This window comes from Peromyscus eremicus, chromosome 20, assembly GCF_949786415.1.
Source record: "Peromyscus eremicus chromosome 20, PerEre_H2_v1, whole genome shotgun sequence".
In the NCBI taxonomy this organism is placed as follows: Eukaryota; Metazoa; Chordata; class Mammalia; order Rodentia; family Cricetidae; genus Peromyscus; species Peromyscus eremicus.
The window spans coordinates 35,032,879-35,053,852 of record NC_081436.1 but is presented as its reverse complement, the minus strand read 5'-3'; the positions used below and the strand labels follow the sequence as shown (position 1 = coordinate 35,053,852).

Here is a 20,974-nt window from a genome sequence, read left to right as displayed (position 1 = left end):
TGATTGGGCAAAATGTAATGCTTCCCACTTAGAAAATACCCCCAAGCGCTACCCAAAGTTCCAATCACATTGACCACAACAGAAAACAGCACAGAAGATAGCAGACGTATCAGGAGCCAGAGATCATGGCCTCATAGCAGAAGTCACTGTCCTGGTGTGGCATCTGTTTCTCACACACTGGCCAGTCTCTTTGAAATGGCCTCTGGGAGAGACCTAGGAGACCATACAAGTCTCTTGGTGTAAAACACCAGACATGACAATAAATGAAGTCATGCCAATGCACACACTTGTCGTTTGCAGGATGAGCCCAGGTATATGGACTGCACATGATGGGTGACAAATCCCACCTGTATTTTTCTTACTGAGAATCCCTTTGATGAACAGGGAGGAATGAGCCATGGCAATCCTGCCTCCCACCCCAGCAAGATGTAGGCATGAGACTGGTTGGAGGCTTCTCTTTTCTGAATGCCTTGTGAGTTTTCTCTCACCACTCACAATCACATATGGCAGCATTCAGCTTCTCCAGCCCGTCCCCCCCTTTTCCAGAAAGGGGCATTCTTATTACATGCAGATGCTACCCTTCTTAGAGTAAAATATACAGGATAAATTAATTCTTTAAAGCCCATCAGTCCCCTTAAAAAAATCTAACCATACTAGTCTACTTAGTCCAACAGCCTTTGCATTCCTGACAGATCCATGGGAACAAGATCCCTTGGGTAACCCTCACTTGTTCCCAGTCCATTGTAGCTGTGAGACTTCGTCCTGTTTCACATCCACTCTTATATTCTGCTGATCGGCTTGTCTTTCTGACCCTGCTGGAAGCCCAGCATTAAGGAATGCGATTCATGCTTCTTTTGTCCTCATTTGACCTCAGCACAGCAGCCTTTGCCAATAGGCATGAGGAATGGGCCTTCTAGAATAACGCAGGACCCCAGGAGCTGGAGGATGCCTTTTCTGTGAGGAGGCAAGACTGTCTATCTCAGAAGTTGGCACAGTAGAGCTGCCTCCTGCCTCTCCTGATTGCCCCTCCACTGACCAACACTCTCCCACAACTGAGCATAGCCATCTACTTCTGTCCATGTGGCTTCGGTGCACCTGAGCGCAGAAGGTGCCACTTGGATCAGAGCTGTAAGTCCTTTTGGGTAGTGTTTAATGTCACAGGTCCTTTAGGAAGAGAGGAGACATAGCCCAAAGGTCTCACTGGGCCTTTAAAGGTCGCCCTGCTCCACGTAGAGTCATTCTGCAGACCTAAGAAGCCATCTTCCTCATGTTCTTTCTCAGACGGATGTTATCCACAGGGTCTCAGAGAAGGGCCATTTGGACTGTGAGCTGGAGTCAGTCTCCATGCACTGTCTTTCAGGAGTGTTCTGTCCTACACACATACTCACACACACACAGCTCTTTGAAATACTGCCCCATTACATCATGATTCAAACATGATGTAGCTCTACAATACTGATCAGACACCAAGGAGAAGTTCCTCTGATCACTATGTAAAGGCAGTCTCCGTGTGACTTCTCTTGGTTCCTCGAAGACACAAGATGACCAGGGAGTAGAGAACTCCGACTTCCACTAGACCCCAGGTGGCCACCAAAACATCTGTCTTTTGTGTACCAGCCAGGGCATTAATCTTCAAAGTACTGGGGCTCTGAAAAGAAGGAACTCTTGCGTTTGCTGCCATTGTAGATTAGGGAGAGACTCTTCTTCTTCCGGTCAAAGGAGCTTGTGTCGTCCCCTGTCAAGGACAGGTAAGATGCAATGCTTTCCCGGAGACCGTAGCTGAAAAGGGATTCATCCACTCTGAGTGGGTTCTCTGCCCCCTCGGGATCTCCCTGCAATCTGAGTGAAAAAAGAGGGATGTTAGACAGAGTAGGTGATGGGGACAAAGAATGTGAAAACGGAGAAGGGGAAAAGGGAAGCAGAGAAAGAGGAGAAGGGAGAGGAGGAGAAAGGGATGAGGAGGAAGAGGAAGGAGAGGCAGAGGGGAGGAGGTTAGTCTTTTTCTAGCTGGTTTGAATTCTGTTTCTCGCATATGTATGCTGGAGCCACTGTTTCTTCCCTTGAGAAACGTTAGTGAATATTCTTTATTTATAAGAGATGACCATTACATTCATGTCTTGGGCCATTTTGATCTCTGATTTGCTTTAAATTAACTGATGAGATGCCCAGGTTCATGCTCAGTTCCGGAGGTACCCACTGAGTACATCCCACAGACACACACCTGAAAACGCAATAGCTGTCGGTGGGATAAATAGAACAAAGTAATGAAAGTACTTGTTTTTCCTTTCTTACTCTGAGAGAATGAGTTGCCTTAAGATTTAGGTGGAATGTTTAAGCTTTGTGATTAGATTTTAAATATTAAATTTATATCAGGTTTATTTGTGTGCTACTGTCTTGGATTCTAATCATCAGAAAGAGCAGGGTGGTGTGTTTCTGTGAAAAATGTGTTCACATTGAAAATGGACTTGGGGAATGTTTGAGGCTCCAGAAAACTGTAGGCACCATATGCCAAGACACCCAAGGCTGGATTCCCAGAATTCAGAGTCTAGCCTTGCTCATGGGGGTGCAGGCAGGGCCAGGAGCTTGCTCATGATTTTCTTATGCTGTGTTCACCCCCAGCTGGTGCTCCTATGTGCTCATAGAGGGCACACATGCATATGTGCAAATATTCGAACACACACACACACACACACACACACACACACACACACACACACACCTGGATGCCCTCTTCCAGTCAAAGGTCTTCTGGCGCAAGGTGACGGGTGAACCAGAGGTGGTGCAAGGCGATAGGTGAGCTGCTGAAGCAGGTGTGTTCTGTGCCAGGCAAGGTGTGGTGAGCACACAGCATAGACCATCAGCCACCTCTGTGGATGGAAGTACACAACAGTCAGAGATCCAGGCATGCCATAGACAGCATGGAGAACAAAACAGAGACCCACAACAGTATAGGTGCCTGGTTACTGGCATGGGGAAGCTGAGGCCAAGATGTTAAAGGGGCATGGTTTTTGGCCAATGTTGCTTTGTCCTGAAAGATAAGAACTCTAGGCTTAAACTGACATGGAAAGAAAGCAGATGTGGGATTAGAGTCAACCAAACTTGAGTTTGTGTTCAAACTTCGTTCTAGTGGTGAGTTACCTCACACATCTCTGAGCCTCCCTCTCTCCACTTGCAGAAGGGAGGGAAGGAGATGACTGAGAAAAACAGCTGACGAATGCCTATTTGAGAGCAGAGGTTTCATACCAGGCGGAAGTTCATGGAACTGTCCCTGGCTGGGCCAGAGAGTGGAGCCGTGTGCAGTGCAGGCATCTCTGAATGCTTTCGGAGCAGGGAGACACATGAAGTAAGGACAGAAGGAGGAAAGGGAGGAGGAGGGGAAGGAAAAGGACGGGAGAGCAGAATGAAGGAGGAAGCAGGTGGAAAAGGCAGAAAACGATGTGACAGACATGGGGAGAGAGGGGAGAAAGCAAAAGCCAAAAGGCGTGATGGAGCAGATGGGCAATGCAAGAATAAGGAGACCCTTCTGGGCCTGCACACTCCGTAGGAGCAAAATGAGAATGAGGCAAACCCACTGCTGCTCCCCTGGGCTGGTGCTTAGTGTCTGGCCTGCAGGGCTTCATGTCTCTTGGAGCAGCAGGAAATAACTCCCGTAAGTTCTAAGCCTCTCTATCCTACGGCATCATGAGAAATACAAATGCTGTTGTCCTAGACACCTATGCCTAAGGAGTCAGTGCCACCTTACTCACGACATGGGTCCCAGAGCCCTGCCCTCAGCCCTGAGAGACTCAGGCCTGAGATGTCAGGCAGGCAGCACGTCTCTAGCAGGACCCAAGTACCTTGGCCTTAGTCCATTCATCCTGAGGCTTTTGAGAGCATCCTACATCCCGGGTGGCCTCTTTTGATCTGATCTGTGAATCTCTGGGGTGTTCTTACCCAATATAAAAGGAAACCGTCTAAGGAAGCACAGCAGAGAGTGGCAGCCTGCCCCTTACACACACACTCCTGGTTTCCGGGTGGGCATCATGCTAATCCAAACTGTCACCCAGATAGACACAGGTGCCGGAGTCAGGAGGGAAAGCTTGATTGGATATGCATCTGAAACAGTGCCCTGTTGGGGCTGGAGATGTTCAAAGGCCTCTCAGACAATGAGGGAGGACACAAGGTGGACATGAAGCCTAGAGATACTGCGTCTCTATTGCATGGCAAGATGGACTCTGAGGGTGTTCTGCTTTAGCTCTACTCACACGTTGTGTGGCATGGAGTGAACAAAATCACCCAGGCAAGTGACATGAGCCCACGGCTGAGCTGCTCTCACCCAGTTCATCTCACCGAGGCTCGGTCTCAACTTCATGCAGTTAGTAGGATACCCCATACTTGTTGGGGTATGGGACAAAACACCACAGAAATGTAAGCAAAAGTCCTGATCCGTGGACTTGGAACCAGTGACGCGTGCCCAAAGCAGTGTGTGGCTTTGAATAGAAAACAGGTAACCTTGTCCTGCCTGTTGGCTGGTACACACCATCTAATTCACCCCGGTCTCAGCAACCCTGTTCTTGATCCCATCTTTCCCAGCAAGATCTGAGAGGAGATACAGGAAGCATTCGGGTCCCCAGGCCCTCCCCAGTTGGGCAGAGGTGAGCCTCTGGCTGTAGCTCTTTGGCCCACATGATGGTCAGGAGTATATTTCAGGAAGGCACTAATTCTGCGCCAGCCTTGCTGTAGTCCGGAAGCTCAGGAGGAGGAGGAGGTGAGTATGCCTCGCCCAGCAATATGTTGTCTCCCAAGCACGAGGGCTCTAGCGGGTGGCATCAGCTTCGTATTTGCTGTTGTCTATGCAAAATTTCTGGTCAGCACACTCCTCAGATGATTGTCATTAAGAGTCAAATACCACAAACAAACTTTAGGCAGAGGCAGTTGAAGTCCGGGACTCCCTTCCTCTTTCAGTTTTAACTAGCTGCTAGCTTTGAAGCCATCACAGAAGTGATACTTGTAATTGTGTTACACCTGTCAGACTCTGTCAGGCGCAGTGTGTAGATTGTTGGGTTTAGCAGTCCGCAAGAGGCTGTTCCCACCACCTTTAATGAGGGAGAGGTCGAGGCCTTACCCAGCATCCCTCACGACCTAGTTGGAGCACACATCTGCCTCTCCCAGCAGCCATTGCTCAATATTTGCTGTTTCTCTTAGGTCAGAGGTATCATCTATGGGCTCCTTTCTCCTTGTAGGGCCCTTCAACCTTAAAGGATACTAGGAAGGTTGCCAGTGCAAGGTCAAGCATCTTGAACCAGGGAAAAGGAGATATTAGCAAAGCAAACACAAAGCCATCCTTTCCTTGCTCTGGTTGGGCAGAGGAACAGAGGAGGAAGGGGCCGAATGAAAGCAGTTGCCATTCTGTAGGTGCTCACGGCCAGGTGAGGCTCTCTGTTCAGCACTTTGCACATTGCAGCAATTCTCACCATGTCCATGACAGGTAGGAACAATTAGCATCCTCTTTGCACAGGAAGAAAGTGAGACAAGAAGAGTCACACAGCCCCAGCTGCACAACTGCCATCCAGCAGACATGGGATATAGAACACAGGGCCAGATTCTGTCTTTGGAAACCTAGCCAAGTGCTAATCCCTCCTCCTGCACAGAGCATAATCCTAACAATAAGGATGGTATTGGGGGCTTTTCAGTCTAGCTCATAGCTCTCAGTGACTGCACTCTATTCCTGTAAGCCATGCACTGCTCTGGCATCTTGGGGATCTTCCCCATCTCAGTCAGACTAGAAGACATATTTCTCTTCTGGGAGCTTGTTGGCGAACATAGACAAGACCATAGTTAACTGTTTGGAGTGCTAGGGAGAGAAAGATTGTGGCATGCTGTGGGGCTGGGAAATGATTGATTGTTATAACGATATAGCTTCCTAGAGAAGTGGGGAGTGGTTGGCCTTGAATATTGAAGAAGTTTTGATGGGCAGCAAAGAGAAAAGGACTAGTATTTCCAAACAATGCTCCAGAGGCACCTTAAGAAAGCGGTTCTCAATCTATGGGTTTCGACCCATTTGGAGTCGCCTATCAGATATCCTGCATATCAGATATTTACATTATGATTCATAATAGTAGCAAAATTACAGTTATGAAGTAGCAATGAAATAATTTTGTGGTTGGGAGTCACCACAACATGAGGGACTGTATTAAAGGGTCCCAGCATTAGAAAGGTTGAGAACCATTGCCCTAAGGAGACAAACACTTTAAAGAGAGGCTAAGTGTCTAGCATATGTGGTTGTGGTTATGAATACAGGGCATCCTGGTGTGTTTTGTTTATGCAGAGAGGACATTCTGCTATCCAGGCAGCATGCACAGACGGTCTTATTTGACCTGAGGCAATGAACCAGCATATGAAGACGATAGCATTGGTAGGAGAAAATCTCTGGCTTTTCTCAGTGACCGGCACCACCTAGCAAACACTGCCATGCACCAGTACACAGGGCTCACCCCACTGATCATGGCTTCCCCTTACCAGAATAATGAGTCACCAGGTCCTCTAGGCACTGGAAGGTGAGCCTTGGTGAGATGTAGTACCAGTTATTGGGCAGGCGGAAGATGCGGTAATGCTTCACCTGTCTGTGTCTCACCGACAGCGAGTAGAAACCTGAAAGGAGAGAGAAGGGGTTAGGGGTAGCCATAGCATCCCACATAAAGATGCCGGCCTACCTAATCCAGGCAAAGAGATGCCCCCTTAGAGTTCTCTGTGTGGTACCTGTCGGCAGTCTCACCCCATTTTTAGGTTGGTTCACTGTAGGGCTTTACATGTGACTTGATCAGCCCTGAAGGAATGGATAGTGGCCTTTCCTCTTGCCCTTTTGGAGGTAAACTCTGTCACCTCCTGCATTTGATTAGAGCAGATAAAGTCTCCGTGGCCCTTGAGTCCTTCCCAATTGTGAGCTGAGATGTTTTCACTGGTGTCGCCCCCTCCAGCCCCTGTATCCCTAATGTCCCCACACTGTATGCTAAGAAAGGGACCCCAAAGTTCTTCGCCCTTCATGCGCCTCACTCCTTAATTTAAGCAAGATTTTCTTAGAAAGTTGGAGCAAGTGTCAGTTGGCATGTGTTCTGGGTCATTGAGAAATCTATGAAAGACGTGGTTTCTCCTTCCGCATCATCAGTGAGAGAGAACCCCCTGGCAGGTACCATCACCTCTTGTAGCCTTGGTGTCCCCAAGTGGAAAGTAAGACCCTTGGGCTTAAGTCATGTTTGAGCCCCTCCCTCCCCTGGCTCCACCCTTTAGCTTTCCTGAAGTGGCTCATGCTGGAGGCAGTGAGAGGGGAAGGCGCTCCCTCACTCAGTCTGTGCTGCCAGTAAAGGCCTGGGAAGACTGTCCCTGAATATTGTAGAGCGGGTGACATGGAGGCTCCGGACCATGAGTGGTATGTCCAGAGTCACCTCACTGGAGATGGCATCCCTGGATGCAGGCCTCAGCCTCAGCCCCCTGACCACCCTGAGGGGCATGTGTATCTAGTTCCACTTGAATCCTGGTTTTGAAATCACCTACTATGTGACTTCCAGCCATGTTGACAGGAACTAGAAGGGTAGCAAGCAGGTCTGCATTGGCAAGCAGAAAATCATCAGAACTGTGACTACCCAATGGGAGGGGTCTGCTATCTGGCTCCACCCTCTGCTAGTCTGCCTGAAGACCGAGGTTAGTGTGACTTGGGGGTGAGCTGTGATGCCCTGGGTCTTCCATCCCCGTGGTCATGTTAACCTTGGAGGCTTTGAATGCTCTGTGTGTGGAAACCCCTGAGACCTACATATGGCTTCTGTCTCTGCACTGCTCTTAGATACATAGGTTTTGGAGAGAAAGTTGCTCTGGGACATCTATGGTTACAAATTACAGTCCCTGCTTCCCCAGAGCTGAGTGACAATCTCCAGCATCAAGTGGCTCCTAGTCCTTAATAGGTCCTGGAAAAAAAAAAAAAACTCATAGATACCATGGTTTTTCTCCTGTGAATGAAGAACAGGCTGAGAACTTGAAAACTTTGCTTTCCTCTGTTTAAAAAGGCCACAACCCTAGACAAATAACTACAGGCCACTAAGGAGTTCTGTGAGCAGGAGAAATAGTCCCCCACAGGGAGAAGCACAGCAACTGGTTATCCATACCAAATGGTCAGCCTTGAAAACATACATACAAGTAACATTATACAGACCGAGCAGGTTTTGCTTAGGTGTTTAGGAATAATTATATGCACATATATATGTCTATACATGACAACAATTACAGAAAAGAGACCATGAATTTGAAAGAGAATAAGTGTGTATGGGGGTGTGATACATGTGAAGGTTTGGAGGGAAAAAAGGGAAGGGGAAATTATGCAATTACATTATAATCTAAAAAGAAGAAGAAACTAAAAAATATTTTAGATTGCAAAAAAAGTAAAAAGAGAAAAGAGACACATCAGTACTGACACGACCCTTGGGCCCCTGCTTGCGCAGTGACAAGGGCTTGGCTGTTTCTCTTTTTGCTGACACAGGAAATCAGAATGATAATGATCTCTGTGAGTCTACAAGCTCACACCTGCTTGCCCCTATTCTCTGAGATGCCCCATTTCCTCCCAGCACAGAAGTAACTGCCGCTGAGGGCCTGTGCGCAGCGAGAACACGGTGTACACTCCACTTGACTCTCACACGACTTCACAGATGAGCATAGTTCAGAGAAGTAAACAGTCGGCCCAGGAACAGAGCTGGGGAGTGCAGGCCAGGCCCAGACGGATGCCCCTAGTCTGTATGTCAACACGCTGCCCAGGTCTGCCATTCACATGTTCTCGGTTGATGGAACTGTGGCCTGCCTTATCCCTATGCCCTGCTCTCATGGTGGGTGTGCCACCAGGGAGCTGACCATAGGACTGGGTCTATTTATGGGCGAGAAGGAGAACAGATCCATAGCAATGCAGCCACCCGAGAGATAATGTGCTATGTGGCCACCCGGAAAGAAAAATGGCTCACCTTTCTTTGTTTCACTCTCCCGGATCATGAAGGAACCAATCTTTGTGTCTGGCAATTGCAGGAGCTCCTCAGCCTTGTCCCTGCCCAGTCCTTCAAACAGCCAGCTAGGGGTGAAGAGGACAGCCTTAAGTGGCCACAAGAAATCAAGAGAGGCTAACACAAGAGTAAACACAAAGTGGAAGGCTAGTTACCAGAAAGCTGCCAAAATTCCACAGGTGAGGGAAACCAACTGTTGATCCATCCATCCATCCATCCATCCATCCATCCATCCATCCATCCATCTAGCCAGCCAGCCAGCCAGCCAGCCAGCCAGCCATTCATTCATTCCATTCATTCATTCATTTATTCATTCATTCATTCACTCACCCACTCTGCAATCTTTCAAATGAAGTGCTCTGAGTAGCTGTTTGTACCCAGTGTTAGGTAAGGAATGACTAGGAATATAAACTATATATGATATTTCTTGGTCTGTTGCTCAGCCCTGACTAGAGCTGGCTTTGACCTTGTTATATCATATTTGTACGCTGTGTGGTGCTACCCTGTGCCAGACACTTCAGTGCATCCTCTACACTCTACACCCTGCCAAAGCGACACTCCCAGCATTATACTGTCCTGTTCCTTTTTGGTGTCTAGGGCATTGTACTCGGGCAGGTTTAGGAATGACAAAGTGGACATGGGGAAGGAGAGAGGTGCGGTGTGGTCCTGCTGCTGAGCAAGTGGCACTCCCTCCTGCTGCTGCTTGTCACATTTAAGCATAATGGCCACTGCGTGTTTGTACGGTTCTTACTGTTTCCACAACAGTGGCCCAATAGAAGCAGAAGGGCTGCTTCCTTCCCCAGGGCAACGACATACAGGGTGCTCAGAGAAGAACACTCTGGACCAGATCAAGCTGTGTCCAAATTCAGTTGGCCTCTTCTTACTTTTCATATTGGGCTCGGACAGCTTTCTGCTGAGGGGGAAATGTCTTGTTGGTAGGTGGTCAGCCTGTGCCTCACTTTAACAGGGGCACTGTATTTTAGAGAAAGGCTACTGCCTGCTAATCCCCAGGTCTAACTCAGGCTGTGAAGAACAGAGTAACATTTCAGTCTGCTGCTGCTGCTGCTGCTGCTGCATGATTCAACAAGGCACACCCAGGCTGGGGTTGATTGAAGCAGGCAGGCTGAGCACCCCTGAGCACTGGGTTCCGGGGCACCACAGGTACAGAAATGGTTCCATTTACCTGTGGGCTCAGCACCATTCATCACTGTCCTTGTTAGAACCATAGTACCTTGAAGTTTTAAATATTCTAGCTATTACACAGTGCAACAAAATACACCATGTATTAGTTTCAACGTATATGATAAATACTTAATACAACCAAGCCCTTCTCAAAACCCCACTTACAACTGTGAAAGTAAACAGCAACAGCCATGTAGGGATATGAATTATTTTAGTATATTGCTAGTGTATTAACACTATAAAGGCTAACCCCTACCCACCTTAAATCTCCTAAATAGGCAAGACTTCCCCCTCTGGCACAGAAGAGGAGTCTGAGGACCAGATTGATTAAGTAATTTATCCAAGTTATCATCACCAGTTGAGAGAACGAAATTGTGCATTCTGAGGGGCTACACAACCCCTTAGCCATCCTACTGCACTTGTTTGCTTCCAGTTCTATGCTTTGGGAAATGCTATCACATCTGTTAGGTGAGCTGCCTGATAAGACCAGGATTATGTTAGTCATCGAAGTTCTCACCACCTCAGCTCCTACAACTGCCCTGTGACTTCAATAGGTAGGAGTGTGTCAGTGTGTGTTCTCTGGGAACGAGCAAGCGTATCAGAGCCCCTGGATTATGAGCGATGTCTAACTCCAGTCTCTTTTGGACATGACTACCATAGGAAGCACCTCTGTTCACCTTGCCCACTTTGAGCACAAATGATTAAGATCCCCAACAGTGGAATCAAGAGCTTGCACATCACCTTCCCAGGGGAGGCCTGTGGCGTCGGTCAGGTTCTTGACCACTTGAACAGTGGCGTCGGCTTGCTTCCTGCTTCCTCTCTGTTCTGCATGTTTAGGCTGAGGTTTGGCCTTGGTAGCGTGACAGAGGAGGAGCTTGTGGTTTGGCAAGGCAAAGACACATTCCTAAGACCCTTCCATGGAAGAAGCGAAGCCTGGGTGTGAGTTTGGCAGAGCCCAAAGCCCATGGAAGCCTCCCAGGAGGCTGTGAGGCCCCTGCCTGGCTGCAGGAGCAAACATGCCTGCTCCTGTCCTACAAAGCCCAGTGGACTGGCTGCGCCTCTGTCTGTGGCTGCCTTTAGTCAGGAGTCACAGCCAACATTTACAGAAGTGTGTTCCCTGTGCTGCCTAGCACCCACCTCGTTCTTCTGAGAACCTCCACTTCAGCGGTGTGACTCTGTATTATCACCCCCGTGACCCTACACTGTGATCTCTACCGAACAACTGAGGATACACACAGAGCTAAGAAGCTTGTTGTCCATAATCTAATGGTCTGGAAGTGACAGAGGCAAGATTTGAACCCAACAGAGATTGACTTCTAGTCACTGAACCAAGGTGCTTCCTACACACAGTGCATGGAGCACTCGGGTATGAGATAGGAACACTACGCCTGAGCAAGAAGGTTCAACTCGCTTCATTTCACTGCTCAGGAATCAACCCAGAAAGTGGGAAGGATTAGCCCTGAGCCGGGGTATAAGCAGCGCCATCTTTCCGCTATACCGTGCTAGAGCCCCACTTTATCACATGAGTCACACACACACACACACACACACACACACACACACACACACACACACACGACTGAACGATGCTATTCAGAAGTGTACTTACCCATGGTACACTCTGGCCACGCACATTCCTGGAATGTAACTTTCCCGGCCAGTGCTGAGAGAAATGGCCTTCCACCAGCCCCCTTCACTGTCGGGACAAAGCAGAGAGGGGAATGTGCTCGGATAAATGGCAAAACCAAAGAAATGTGGTCATCAAACTCTCCCACAGCAATGCGGGGCATTCCTCTTTCAAAATCTGCCATCGCCACTCCGGCCTGCCTGTCTCCAGTTAATAATTTAGGTTTCTTGTATGCTTGTATGTGTGTACCTATGTGTGTCAGGGTATGTTGTGTGTGTCATATGTGTGCATGTGGAGGTCAGAAGTGAACCTTGAATGTCATTTCTAGGAATACTGTCCACCTTTTTTTTATATTTTGAATTTATTGTATGATGTATTCCTCTCTCTCTCTCTCTCTCTCTGTGTGTGTGTGTGTGTGTGTGTGTGTGTGTGTGTGTGTGTGCATGTGCATGTAAATGATGTGGGGGATGGGGACATATGCTTACCACAGCATGCATGTGGAAATCAGAGGACAACTCTGTGTAGTTATTTCTCTCTCCTATCATCTGTATAAGGGTCTGAGGGATCTAACTCTGATCACCAGGCTTGCGCCGTGAGCACCTTTACATTCTGAGCTGTCTTGCGGGCCCCAACCTTGTTTTTAGGGACAGGGTCTCTTTCTCTCACTATCTTGGAAGTTGCTAAGTAGGCGAAGCTGGCTGGCGAGGCCTGTCTTTTTTTTCTCCGCTCTGAGATTGCAGACAGGTGTGTGTGCTCAAGCCCAGCTTTTTCATTTGGGTTCTCAGAAGTTGACCTCGGGTCCTCATAACTTCCATGGCAAGCATTTTATCAATGGAGCCATCTCCCCAGCCTAAACATTTAGTTCTTTTAAAGCCCATATAGCCAGCAGACATCGTTCACTGAAAGCCGCCTGGGGAACTTGCTCACATGCTGGCGACAGTACCACCCCTGGGGGACCGACAGTTCATTTCCTCAGTTGACATGCACGATTGAAGAGTTTCAAAAACAAAAGCTTCCTGTGCTGGTTTATCCTCTCAAGTATAACCAAACATCCGTTTGTGCATCTTGATCAACGAGACTCTAAACCGAAGGACTAGTCCGTGCTACAGGCTGTTCGGAATCATACTTAAAGATGCTGGCAGGACCGAAGGTGGTGGTGTTATCGCCTACAGTGTTTTCGGACCCTGCTTCTCCTTCCCAGCATTCTCTAGTGAATAGCATCGTCCTGCATATTCAGAAACTGATGAGCTCAGTGGAGGAAGCAGGATTTGTCATAAAGGGGCTCGAATGTTAAGGAGTTTAGATTTATTTGGCAAAGAGCGAAGAGCCAGTGGAGGCTTTAAAGTCCCGGGAGTACTTAAAAGGCAGGTCACAGCAGGGGCCAAATTTCTCAACTCACAGCAGGACCAGGACCCACGTAGAACTGGACAACTGACCACGTCTGAAAATCTGATGGGGTTAGTTGGGGGATATACATGTTTTGAGAGGCTCACTCACTCAGAAATCACACGCAGTTTCTCTCCTCTCCGGAATATCGGGGGGCTGATGTCAGGAGATGGGTAGTCATTCAGCACAGCCAAGAAGTCGCTCTCAAGTCCTGGGGAGCAAAGTGGAAGGTTTTGACTGACCAGGCACAGGAGGCAATTGAGAATAAGGAGAGACGAAAATGCTGGGGGGTGGGGGTTCACCTCTGGAGCAGTGGTTCTCAATCTGTGGGTCACAACCCATTTGGTTGTGTATCCTGCATATCAGATATTTACATTACAATTCATAGCACTAGCAAAATTACAGTTATGAAGTAGCAATGAAATAATTTTATGGTTGGGGGTCACCACAACATGAGGAACTGTAGTAAAGGGTCTTAGCATTAGGAAGGTTGAGAACCACTACTATGGAACCTCCCAGCTTGTCCTTATGAAGCTCTCCTCCCACCCACCCAGTGTTCCAGGCCGCTTCTCCATGGAGATGGCCTTAAGACAGACCTTCAGGCCTCTGACAGCTATAGAACATGCTCTTAGTACAGGCCCATCGTGGCCACCATATTCCCATCTGAAAAATTGGGTCCAGAGACCTAGAAGCCAGAGTCACACCATTTGGCTTTGTTTCAGGATCTGCTCTGTGGTGCCTATAAGCCTCAGTGTTTCCATCTTGAAAATGGCATGACAGATGAAAGAATGCCTACCCCAGAAGGCTATGAAAAGACTCCTTCTTGGAGGGATTCACACGGCCCTACTACAACTTGAGGCGGTTAATGGGTTGCTCTGGAGAGGGAGTCGTTCCCCTCAATGGTGTGGCCACTGAGAAGTTGCCCAAACTCCTATAAATATTCCCCCATCTGTGCTCACACACGCGATCCTACTTAAACTAGGTGAGCCATAATAAACAAATAAGAGAGGGCCTAGTTGGAAAGAAGGTATCCAGCAGGAGGAGGCACAAGATAGCAGGAGGGGCAAATCTGATCAAAATACACCACATACATGTATAACTGTGATAAGAAGAAAATCCCTAGTACTGTTTTTTCAAGTGCCCTCCCTAGGCCCTGTGGGTCCCATATCTGTGGCACTCGTGGAAGAGGGTCGGGCTAATCAATTGGGAGTCTCCTCCAGGGCCACGAGGCTCAGGCTCTGTGGTTTAAAAGCCCCTTCATCTTGGAGTGGATGGGCACTATGTCAGCAGGGATTTTAAGTAGCATGGTAATGCTAGATGAAACGTGAGTACTTTCTGTTGTAGGTACATTACAATTTCAGTTCCATAACTTGACATCTGAGACTCAGCATGACCTCAATTCTGCTTCCCCCTAATAAGAGCTCACGTATGTATGAAATTTTAATGACGTTTTGCAAAGGGAAGTGTATATGCTTTTTGGTTCATGTGAGTCCAACTAGACACAGAGACACAGTGATAAGATGCCAATCTCCCTCCTGATGCTAAGCAACGTTTGCCTCCATCCTTAGTGATTTTCCATAACTCATATACATCCAAGCAGGTTAGAGTTGGGTTCATTCCAGGGAAACAGCACACTTACAAAGCAGCACACATAGTTACCGCTGTCCCTGCTAGCTGGGTATCAGAACCCACACTTCTGGGTTATATCTTATACTTGTTCATTTAGTGGCTCTTCATTGAGCCCCAATCCTGAGCCAGCCTCTTCCTGCTTGGTAAGAGGCCACATTCTAGATCCCAGGATCACATGAGCCATTGCTTGTGTGTGGCCTCAGAAAGTTCAGTAGAACCTCAGCTGTGCAGGCTGGGTCCCTAGCAAGCCTCTTTCAATGATGTACTGTTACTCTGGCTCTGAGCTCTCACAGTCTGGAGGTCCTACAGGCCAACTTCTAAATCTCCTACGTAGACTGAGCCAAACAGAGATCGATCCTGACGCCGAGGGAGTGAGATGAATGAAGCTTCCAGGAAAGGGACTAACCGCCAGTTGGTGAATGAATCAGAAATCAGTTATCGTGGTGGAATAGTACACGTAGATGTGTTGTTCACTAGGGGAAACTGAGTCATGGGCAAAAAACTATGTAAAAAGTTTGCGAGAGGAAACTGAAAGTGAGTACCCTAATGAGTCACTGGAGAGGAGTAAGGACTGCCAAGGAATAGCTCTGTCAGACCTGAAAGGTTGGCTCAGTGAGATTGCCGGCCTGAGCCTGTGGATGAAGGACCTCCACACTCTGCCTTAACAAATCTTCAAAAAGAGGTTCTTCTCTTTGTGACCTAGATACCACCCCTAGAAATTAGAAGCAGCACTCAAGCTGGATTGGGTTTGAAAGCAGAGGTCCTGAATCCTGATAAGGGGCGGAGCCAGCCTCTGGGGCGTGAAGCTGGTGCAAACTTGGAGGTTACTTATAAATAAAACAAAGTTCAAGTGCAGGGGGAGGCCCAGGTCAACAGGGAAGACTGGGCAATGAGAGGAGGGAGGGGAGCGGGTAGGAGAAAAATCTTCTCTGAGAGTCTACCTAGCTATGTGGAGTCTGGGTATCTGACAGCGTGCCCCCTTTCATGTCCACCCCCACCAAGGGTTTCTTATTCTGTAACCATGATAGGCTGAAAATTCTCTTGAGATAGACACACATTTTCCGGGCCTGATGCACCCCAATATGAAACAGCCACTTACTCACTTGGCTGCCTCAGCTGGGGGTGACAGGCCTTTCTCAGGCTTGTCTTGCTTCTCAGGCCCCACAGCCTCTCCAGATGCTGCTGTCCCTCCGTCCAGTCCCACTGGCTCTCTCCTCACTCCTACCATCCCTCCTCAGCAACTCTAGCCAGTAGAAGAGGATGATGCTATCGTTTACCTGAGGTTCTCCTTGGAAGCAATGTCTCAAAGTTGCCCTGGTACATGTATGTGACGGTCAGAGGAATACTCTGCCATGGCTGTGAGCTCAGAGAGAACCAAGCACTTGGGAATGTAGTGTCATCCAGCCTTGGGTCCAGCCTGGAGCCTGCCACTTAGAGAATCCTACAGGCACGTGTGTGGAGAACAAGGAGCAGAGCTTCTTTTATGTGTCCTCTGTGTCACGTCCCCAGAGGATTCCGGGCAGAGAAGTCCTGATTGGTTTGCCCACTTATGAAAAACAGGGTTGAAATGACTCCTAGAATATGTCATCTATGACAAGAATAGAACCTTGACGTAGAGCCTGTGCCCACCAAGGTGTTTGTGGTTTGACGCAGTCGCACTGCACACTCAAGGTTAAAACTGTGAAACCTTACAAAGCCATCTTTTATAACGTCAGAAACCAAGCGGAACAGAAATAAAGAGAACACAAAAGCCCATAGTGAATGTAAGAGCTGCAGTGAAAAAGGGGGGAGGGGCTCACGAGCGCTGCAGTTGCAGGGTAGCAAAGGCAGGTTCTTGGGGAGTTTCCTGAACAGCAATGTTTTCACAATAATGACAGCAAACTGTCACCGAGACAGCCTTGCACTTGGGCCTCTGCCTAAGGGTTCTCGCAGGAATGTCGTAAGTGCCCCCATCCCCTTGTCCCCAGAGACAGACCACTAGAAGTCACGCAGCCTGACATAGGCCTCCAGGGACAACAGCCTGGCCACTGGGAGCAAATTCAATTGCAGGGTCCCCTGTCTTCCCTGAGCTCGGTCCCTACAGAGAAATAAATATGGGTAGTAGGGTATGAGTTTTCTCTTCAAGACATCTTCAAGCCTGCTCAGAGCCCTGGCTTTATGGAAAGTTGAATACTTATTACTTTTTTATTTAAAAAAGGACTAAATTTTCATGTTGACAAACCACTGCAGACATTCTGACCTAAGTTTAAGCTACCTGATTAGGCAGACATACACTTTTAGCATCTACTCTTCTGGAAACAAAATAGGAGGATGCTATAAATCCATTAGGACTTTACCTTAAGTACAAAGTGGACTTTGATTCCTTTTCCAGAGAGCCGAACATTTAGATGCAACCAGATAGTGAGTGGGGTAGAAGGAGAGGGTTAAGGAAGGAGGGGCATGATCAAGGTTCAGACTCACAAAACAAATGTGTGCTGGCCACGAGAAGCCCAGAGCATTTGAAATCAGCTGGACTGACCCACATGCCACCACTCAGAGCTCTGGAATTTGAAGGAAGGCTTTTTAACAAATCAGAGCTTAACTTGTTCCCATATAAAAATGGGAACTATTAGAATCTGCCTTGTGGTGGATTATGCAAATCCAGTCTCGGTGACTCACAGGTCATTCCCATCCAGGACAAGCACACTCTTTCACAATCAAGACCAGTTCCAGCCAGATCATCTCAGTGCTAATGCTACCCAGGAATGGCAATGTGAGCATGTGTTACACCTTTGGTTCATCTAAACACAAACTCTACTTGGTAAGAGGGAAAAGGAAATTCGGAATACCAAATACTTGCTGATACCTGGGGAGTGAGTAGCAGTGGGGAAGAGAATATACAAATATATCATGTAAGGAAGGGAACTGAAGGAAAAAGGAGTCCAGACAGAGCTTACTGGACAGACACCTTACCTAGTCCATAAAGAACAGGCCTTTGAGGCATAATTATTCTTTAATGTGTTTTGACCAGCTTCTTCTCTAATGCTAGCACTAGCTCAGTAGCCCCATTGGCGGCTGTAGCAAACACTTCAGCCATCCCTTCCTTCTCATGTTCTAGCCAACCTCATGGGGCACCTGTTCCTGTTTGGAGGACGAGGAAGGCAAAGCTGGAGAGAATTAGTGGCATGTCCAGGGAACAGCATAAGACTGAAGATCTATAATTACTGCATATAGCTCTCTGTGCACCTTGTGTCCAGGATCTTCTCAGTCAGCACTCCATTCTCCACAGATAAAACCCAGATCCAAGGGAGCTTTCTGAGCTGGTACAGGCAGCCCCTGTGGCTAGTGGGTGCAGGGCTAAAGGACTGAATTATTTCAGCTTCTGCTTTCACACCCTCTTGAGTCATCTCTAAACTCAGTGGCTCCTGCAAGGTCACCATTAGGCCTGACTTTCAGTAACTTTGTCAGGAAGCAACACATGACCAGTGCCAATCAGATGGTGCTGTACGTCGGCATGGAGGAAGGCCTACCAAGTTCTGTTGATGGATGTAAGCCTGGTCTGTGGGGCCTATTATCTACAGGCGTGGATTTCACAGGGTACTGACTTGCATTTTATGACATTCATGAAGTGTAAAGTGACTCAAAAGTTAAATCCACTTCCTCCTAAAGCCATCCCATGTTCCAGGAGTGGGCTAGCGATATAGAAATGAAGAGACCTAGACCAAGATCTGACTGGTTCTTCGTTTATGGGACCTCTCACGATGGCACAAGAGTGTCTGCGTCATTGAATCTGATGACTTGGCATAGTTCCTCACTCTAGGCACATCCTCTCTCAGAGCACAGGCTTCCCTGGAATATGATGGACAATAATAAGAGGGACACTGGACACTACTCTCAGGCCATCCAGTGGTTTAACCTCACTTTTCCACAATGAGCTAGAGGGCTTTAGGAGACTCAACCTTCCTGGCCTCAGTTTCTTCAACTGCAAATTGAAAGGGATGATAGTGATGGTGTGGTTGGGCTATTATAAGAAGTAAGAGTCACTCTGAAGGAATTTACATGGGGTATGCTATTGTGGTGGGAGATGCATGTGTGTGTGTGTGCAATGGCTCCTGTCGTAAGCATAAAGCTCTTAGAACTATGTGTGGCACACCTTGGGCACCAAACCACACTTCGATTATTCCTGTCATAAAAATGAGAGCCTAGGGATGCCATGATGAGCTGGTCGATCACCTTTTGATGTGTATTAGGTGCAGAGTTGGGACTGTCCTGGGATCTGCCAGCCTTAGGGGCTGAAAACCTACCAGGGCCCAGTAGGAAATACAGCTTGCTGTTTCTATCCACCTTCCACCCGCCGTCACAGTTCTGCTGGGTCTTGAGATTTCTGTTTCCTTCTTCCCTTTGCCTAGATCAGCTCCTTTTTACATGAGTTATCAGCAATGTAAATGCATGTGGGATGGGTTCTGAGCACAGGGGGTTTGCATGGTCAACTCTGACATGAGATGTCACTGTAGGTCACACAGTGATGTGGAGGGAAGACCCAGAAGGGGGAGGGGCTCATCACGGCAGAGTAACTAAGTTGTCTTTATGGGGGGGGGGAGGAAAGTATGTATTTCCCCAACATCCTGGGAGCCCCCACCCTGGTTTTAATTAACTCTGTGCTGCATGAGTGTGGCCCAGGGGAGATGTCCGAAGTTTGCATGGGCTGGAAAATTTCACTATTTGCAGTTCTGTGAGAAAGTTCCCAGGGTTTCCAGTTCCACTGCTTTTACACTTGAGAGATGTTCACACTTGAGGAAGGCTCACCCTCGAGGGATGTTCCCACTTGAGGGAAGCTCGTGTTTGAGGGGTGGCCACCTAAATGCAGCCTACTGAGGTAGCTGACCTCAAGTGGGGCTTAAAGTATCCCCACTCTCACTACCAGCTCACAGCTCTACTATGGTGGTAAGGGACCGTGGCAAAGTCCCTGATGGAAGACCTTGGGGGACTTCTCCAAGGTCACACAGCTTCTAAAGGACACCGCTTGGGACTCCATGGGGGTCTTTTGCCTCTGAAGTGTACATTATTCCTACCAAATCTGACCATCTCTTTATGACATTAGTCCTTAGGAATCACACTGATGAAGAATGTTCTAGAAAGCTTAGTTGAGAAGAAAACAGACCATAAAGCCATATGCCCAGGCCTTCACTGTCCTGGCATGTTGAAAGAAGGAGCTTCCAAAAGCCATGAGAATTCTTTTGCCTTGAGCTCCCTAGGGCAGAACCAGGGGCTTTCCTGTCCTGAGCTCTTTGTCACCCAGGCCATGAGATGAAGCTATAGCCACAGACTGGCCTGAAGCATCAGCAACTCAGGCCCTGCCTGATGGGAGCCTATTAGAATAACAGCAACCTGGCACCCTCTCCCTTATTCAAATGGGTATGTGAAGAAAGAGGAAATCAAGTCAGGCCTGCCAAGACAGGAAGCTTTTCAGGGTGGGGCAGTAAAGCAGCCTATCAAATGCTGGATATGACTATATGGATTATACCCTGGTACAGGCCTGGGGAATTCTAACCAGCAGCCCAAGGGGAGACCCCTGAACCTTCTTCTTAGAGGTGACCTCTTGCCCACACAATGGAAAAAGAAAAAAAAAAAGTACTCCATGGCAATTTGCATTTAAAAAAATAAAGGCAAATGGGCAAGTCCTTGGAGGTTGATGTTTTCGTGAGGCTTGCTCAAGCATACAGGCCCTGCTGCCCCCAGCTGAGGAGTGGCAACTCAGCAGTGGATTTGGAGGAAGTTACATTATACTACCCATTCTCTGATGCATGTGTAGCCAGGAGTTGATTAGAACAGAGTCAGTCCAGGGAGGGTAGGAAGGAGATGAGTTGGGCCACACTGCCTGGGGCAGCCCATCCTGAACTGTGTGTGGGAGGTGGAAGACGCACACTCTGTCCACCTTGTCTTGGCAGGCCTGTGGCCGTTCTTGCTGTCTTCTCCTTTAGAAAGGGAAGGGCTAGGGTTGAAAACCAAGAGTCCCTAGGAGTGCCCCCTGCATCTGACTTGAAAGGGTATTGGGGCATGCTCTGCCCCTGTTCACAGCTAGCATCGGAAGGACCATCAGCCTATAGTAGAGGCAGCTTCCTGGCTCTGTTTTGGAGAAAGTAAGCAGCAGCTCCTT

At 48.2% G+C, this 20,974-nt stretch overlaps 2 protein-coding genes across 3 annotated transcripts in view; one reads left to right on the top strand and one right to left on the bottom strand.

The window, feature by feature from the left end:
* The window catches only part of Tg (thyroglobulin), a 190,859-nt gene that overhangs the window by 119,712 nt on the left and 50,173 nt on the right, over nucleotides 1–20,974 (top strand). The window lies entirely within an intron of this gene.
* The window catches only part of Sla (Src like adaptor), a 31,373-nt gene continuing 11,249 nt past the window's right edge, over nucleotides 851–20,974 (bottom strand). For both annotated transcript variants that reach the window (XM_059247038.1, XM_059247037.1), the window contains 6 exons: nucleotides 13,321–13,420; nucleotides 11,806–11,892; nucleotides 8,979–9,082; nucleotides 6,499–6,630; nucleotides 2,720–2,867; nucleotides 851–1,839 (listed from right to left, as the gene is read on the bottom strand). In XM_059247038.1, coding sequence (XP_059103021.1) covers nucleotides 1,626–1,839; nucleotides 2,720–2,867; nucleotides 6,499–6,630; nucleotides 8,979–9,082; nucleotides 11,806–11,892; nucleotides 13,321–13,420 — 785 coding nt within the window. In that variant the 3' untranslated portion in view covers nucleotides 851–1,625. The remainder of the gene's footprint in view (nucleotides 1,840–2,719; nucleotides 2,868–6,498; nucleotides 6,631–8,978; nucleotides 9,083–11,805; nucleotides 11,893–13,320; nucleotides 13,421–20,974) is intronic.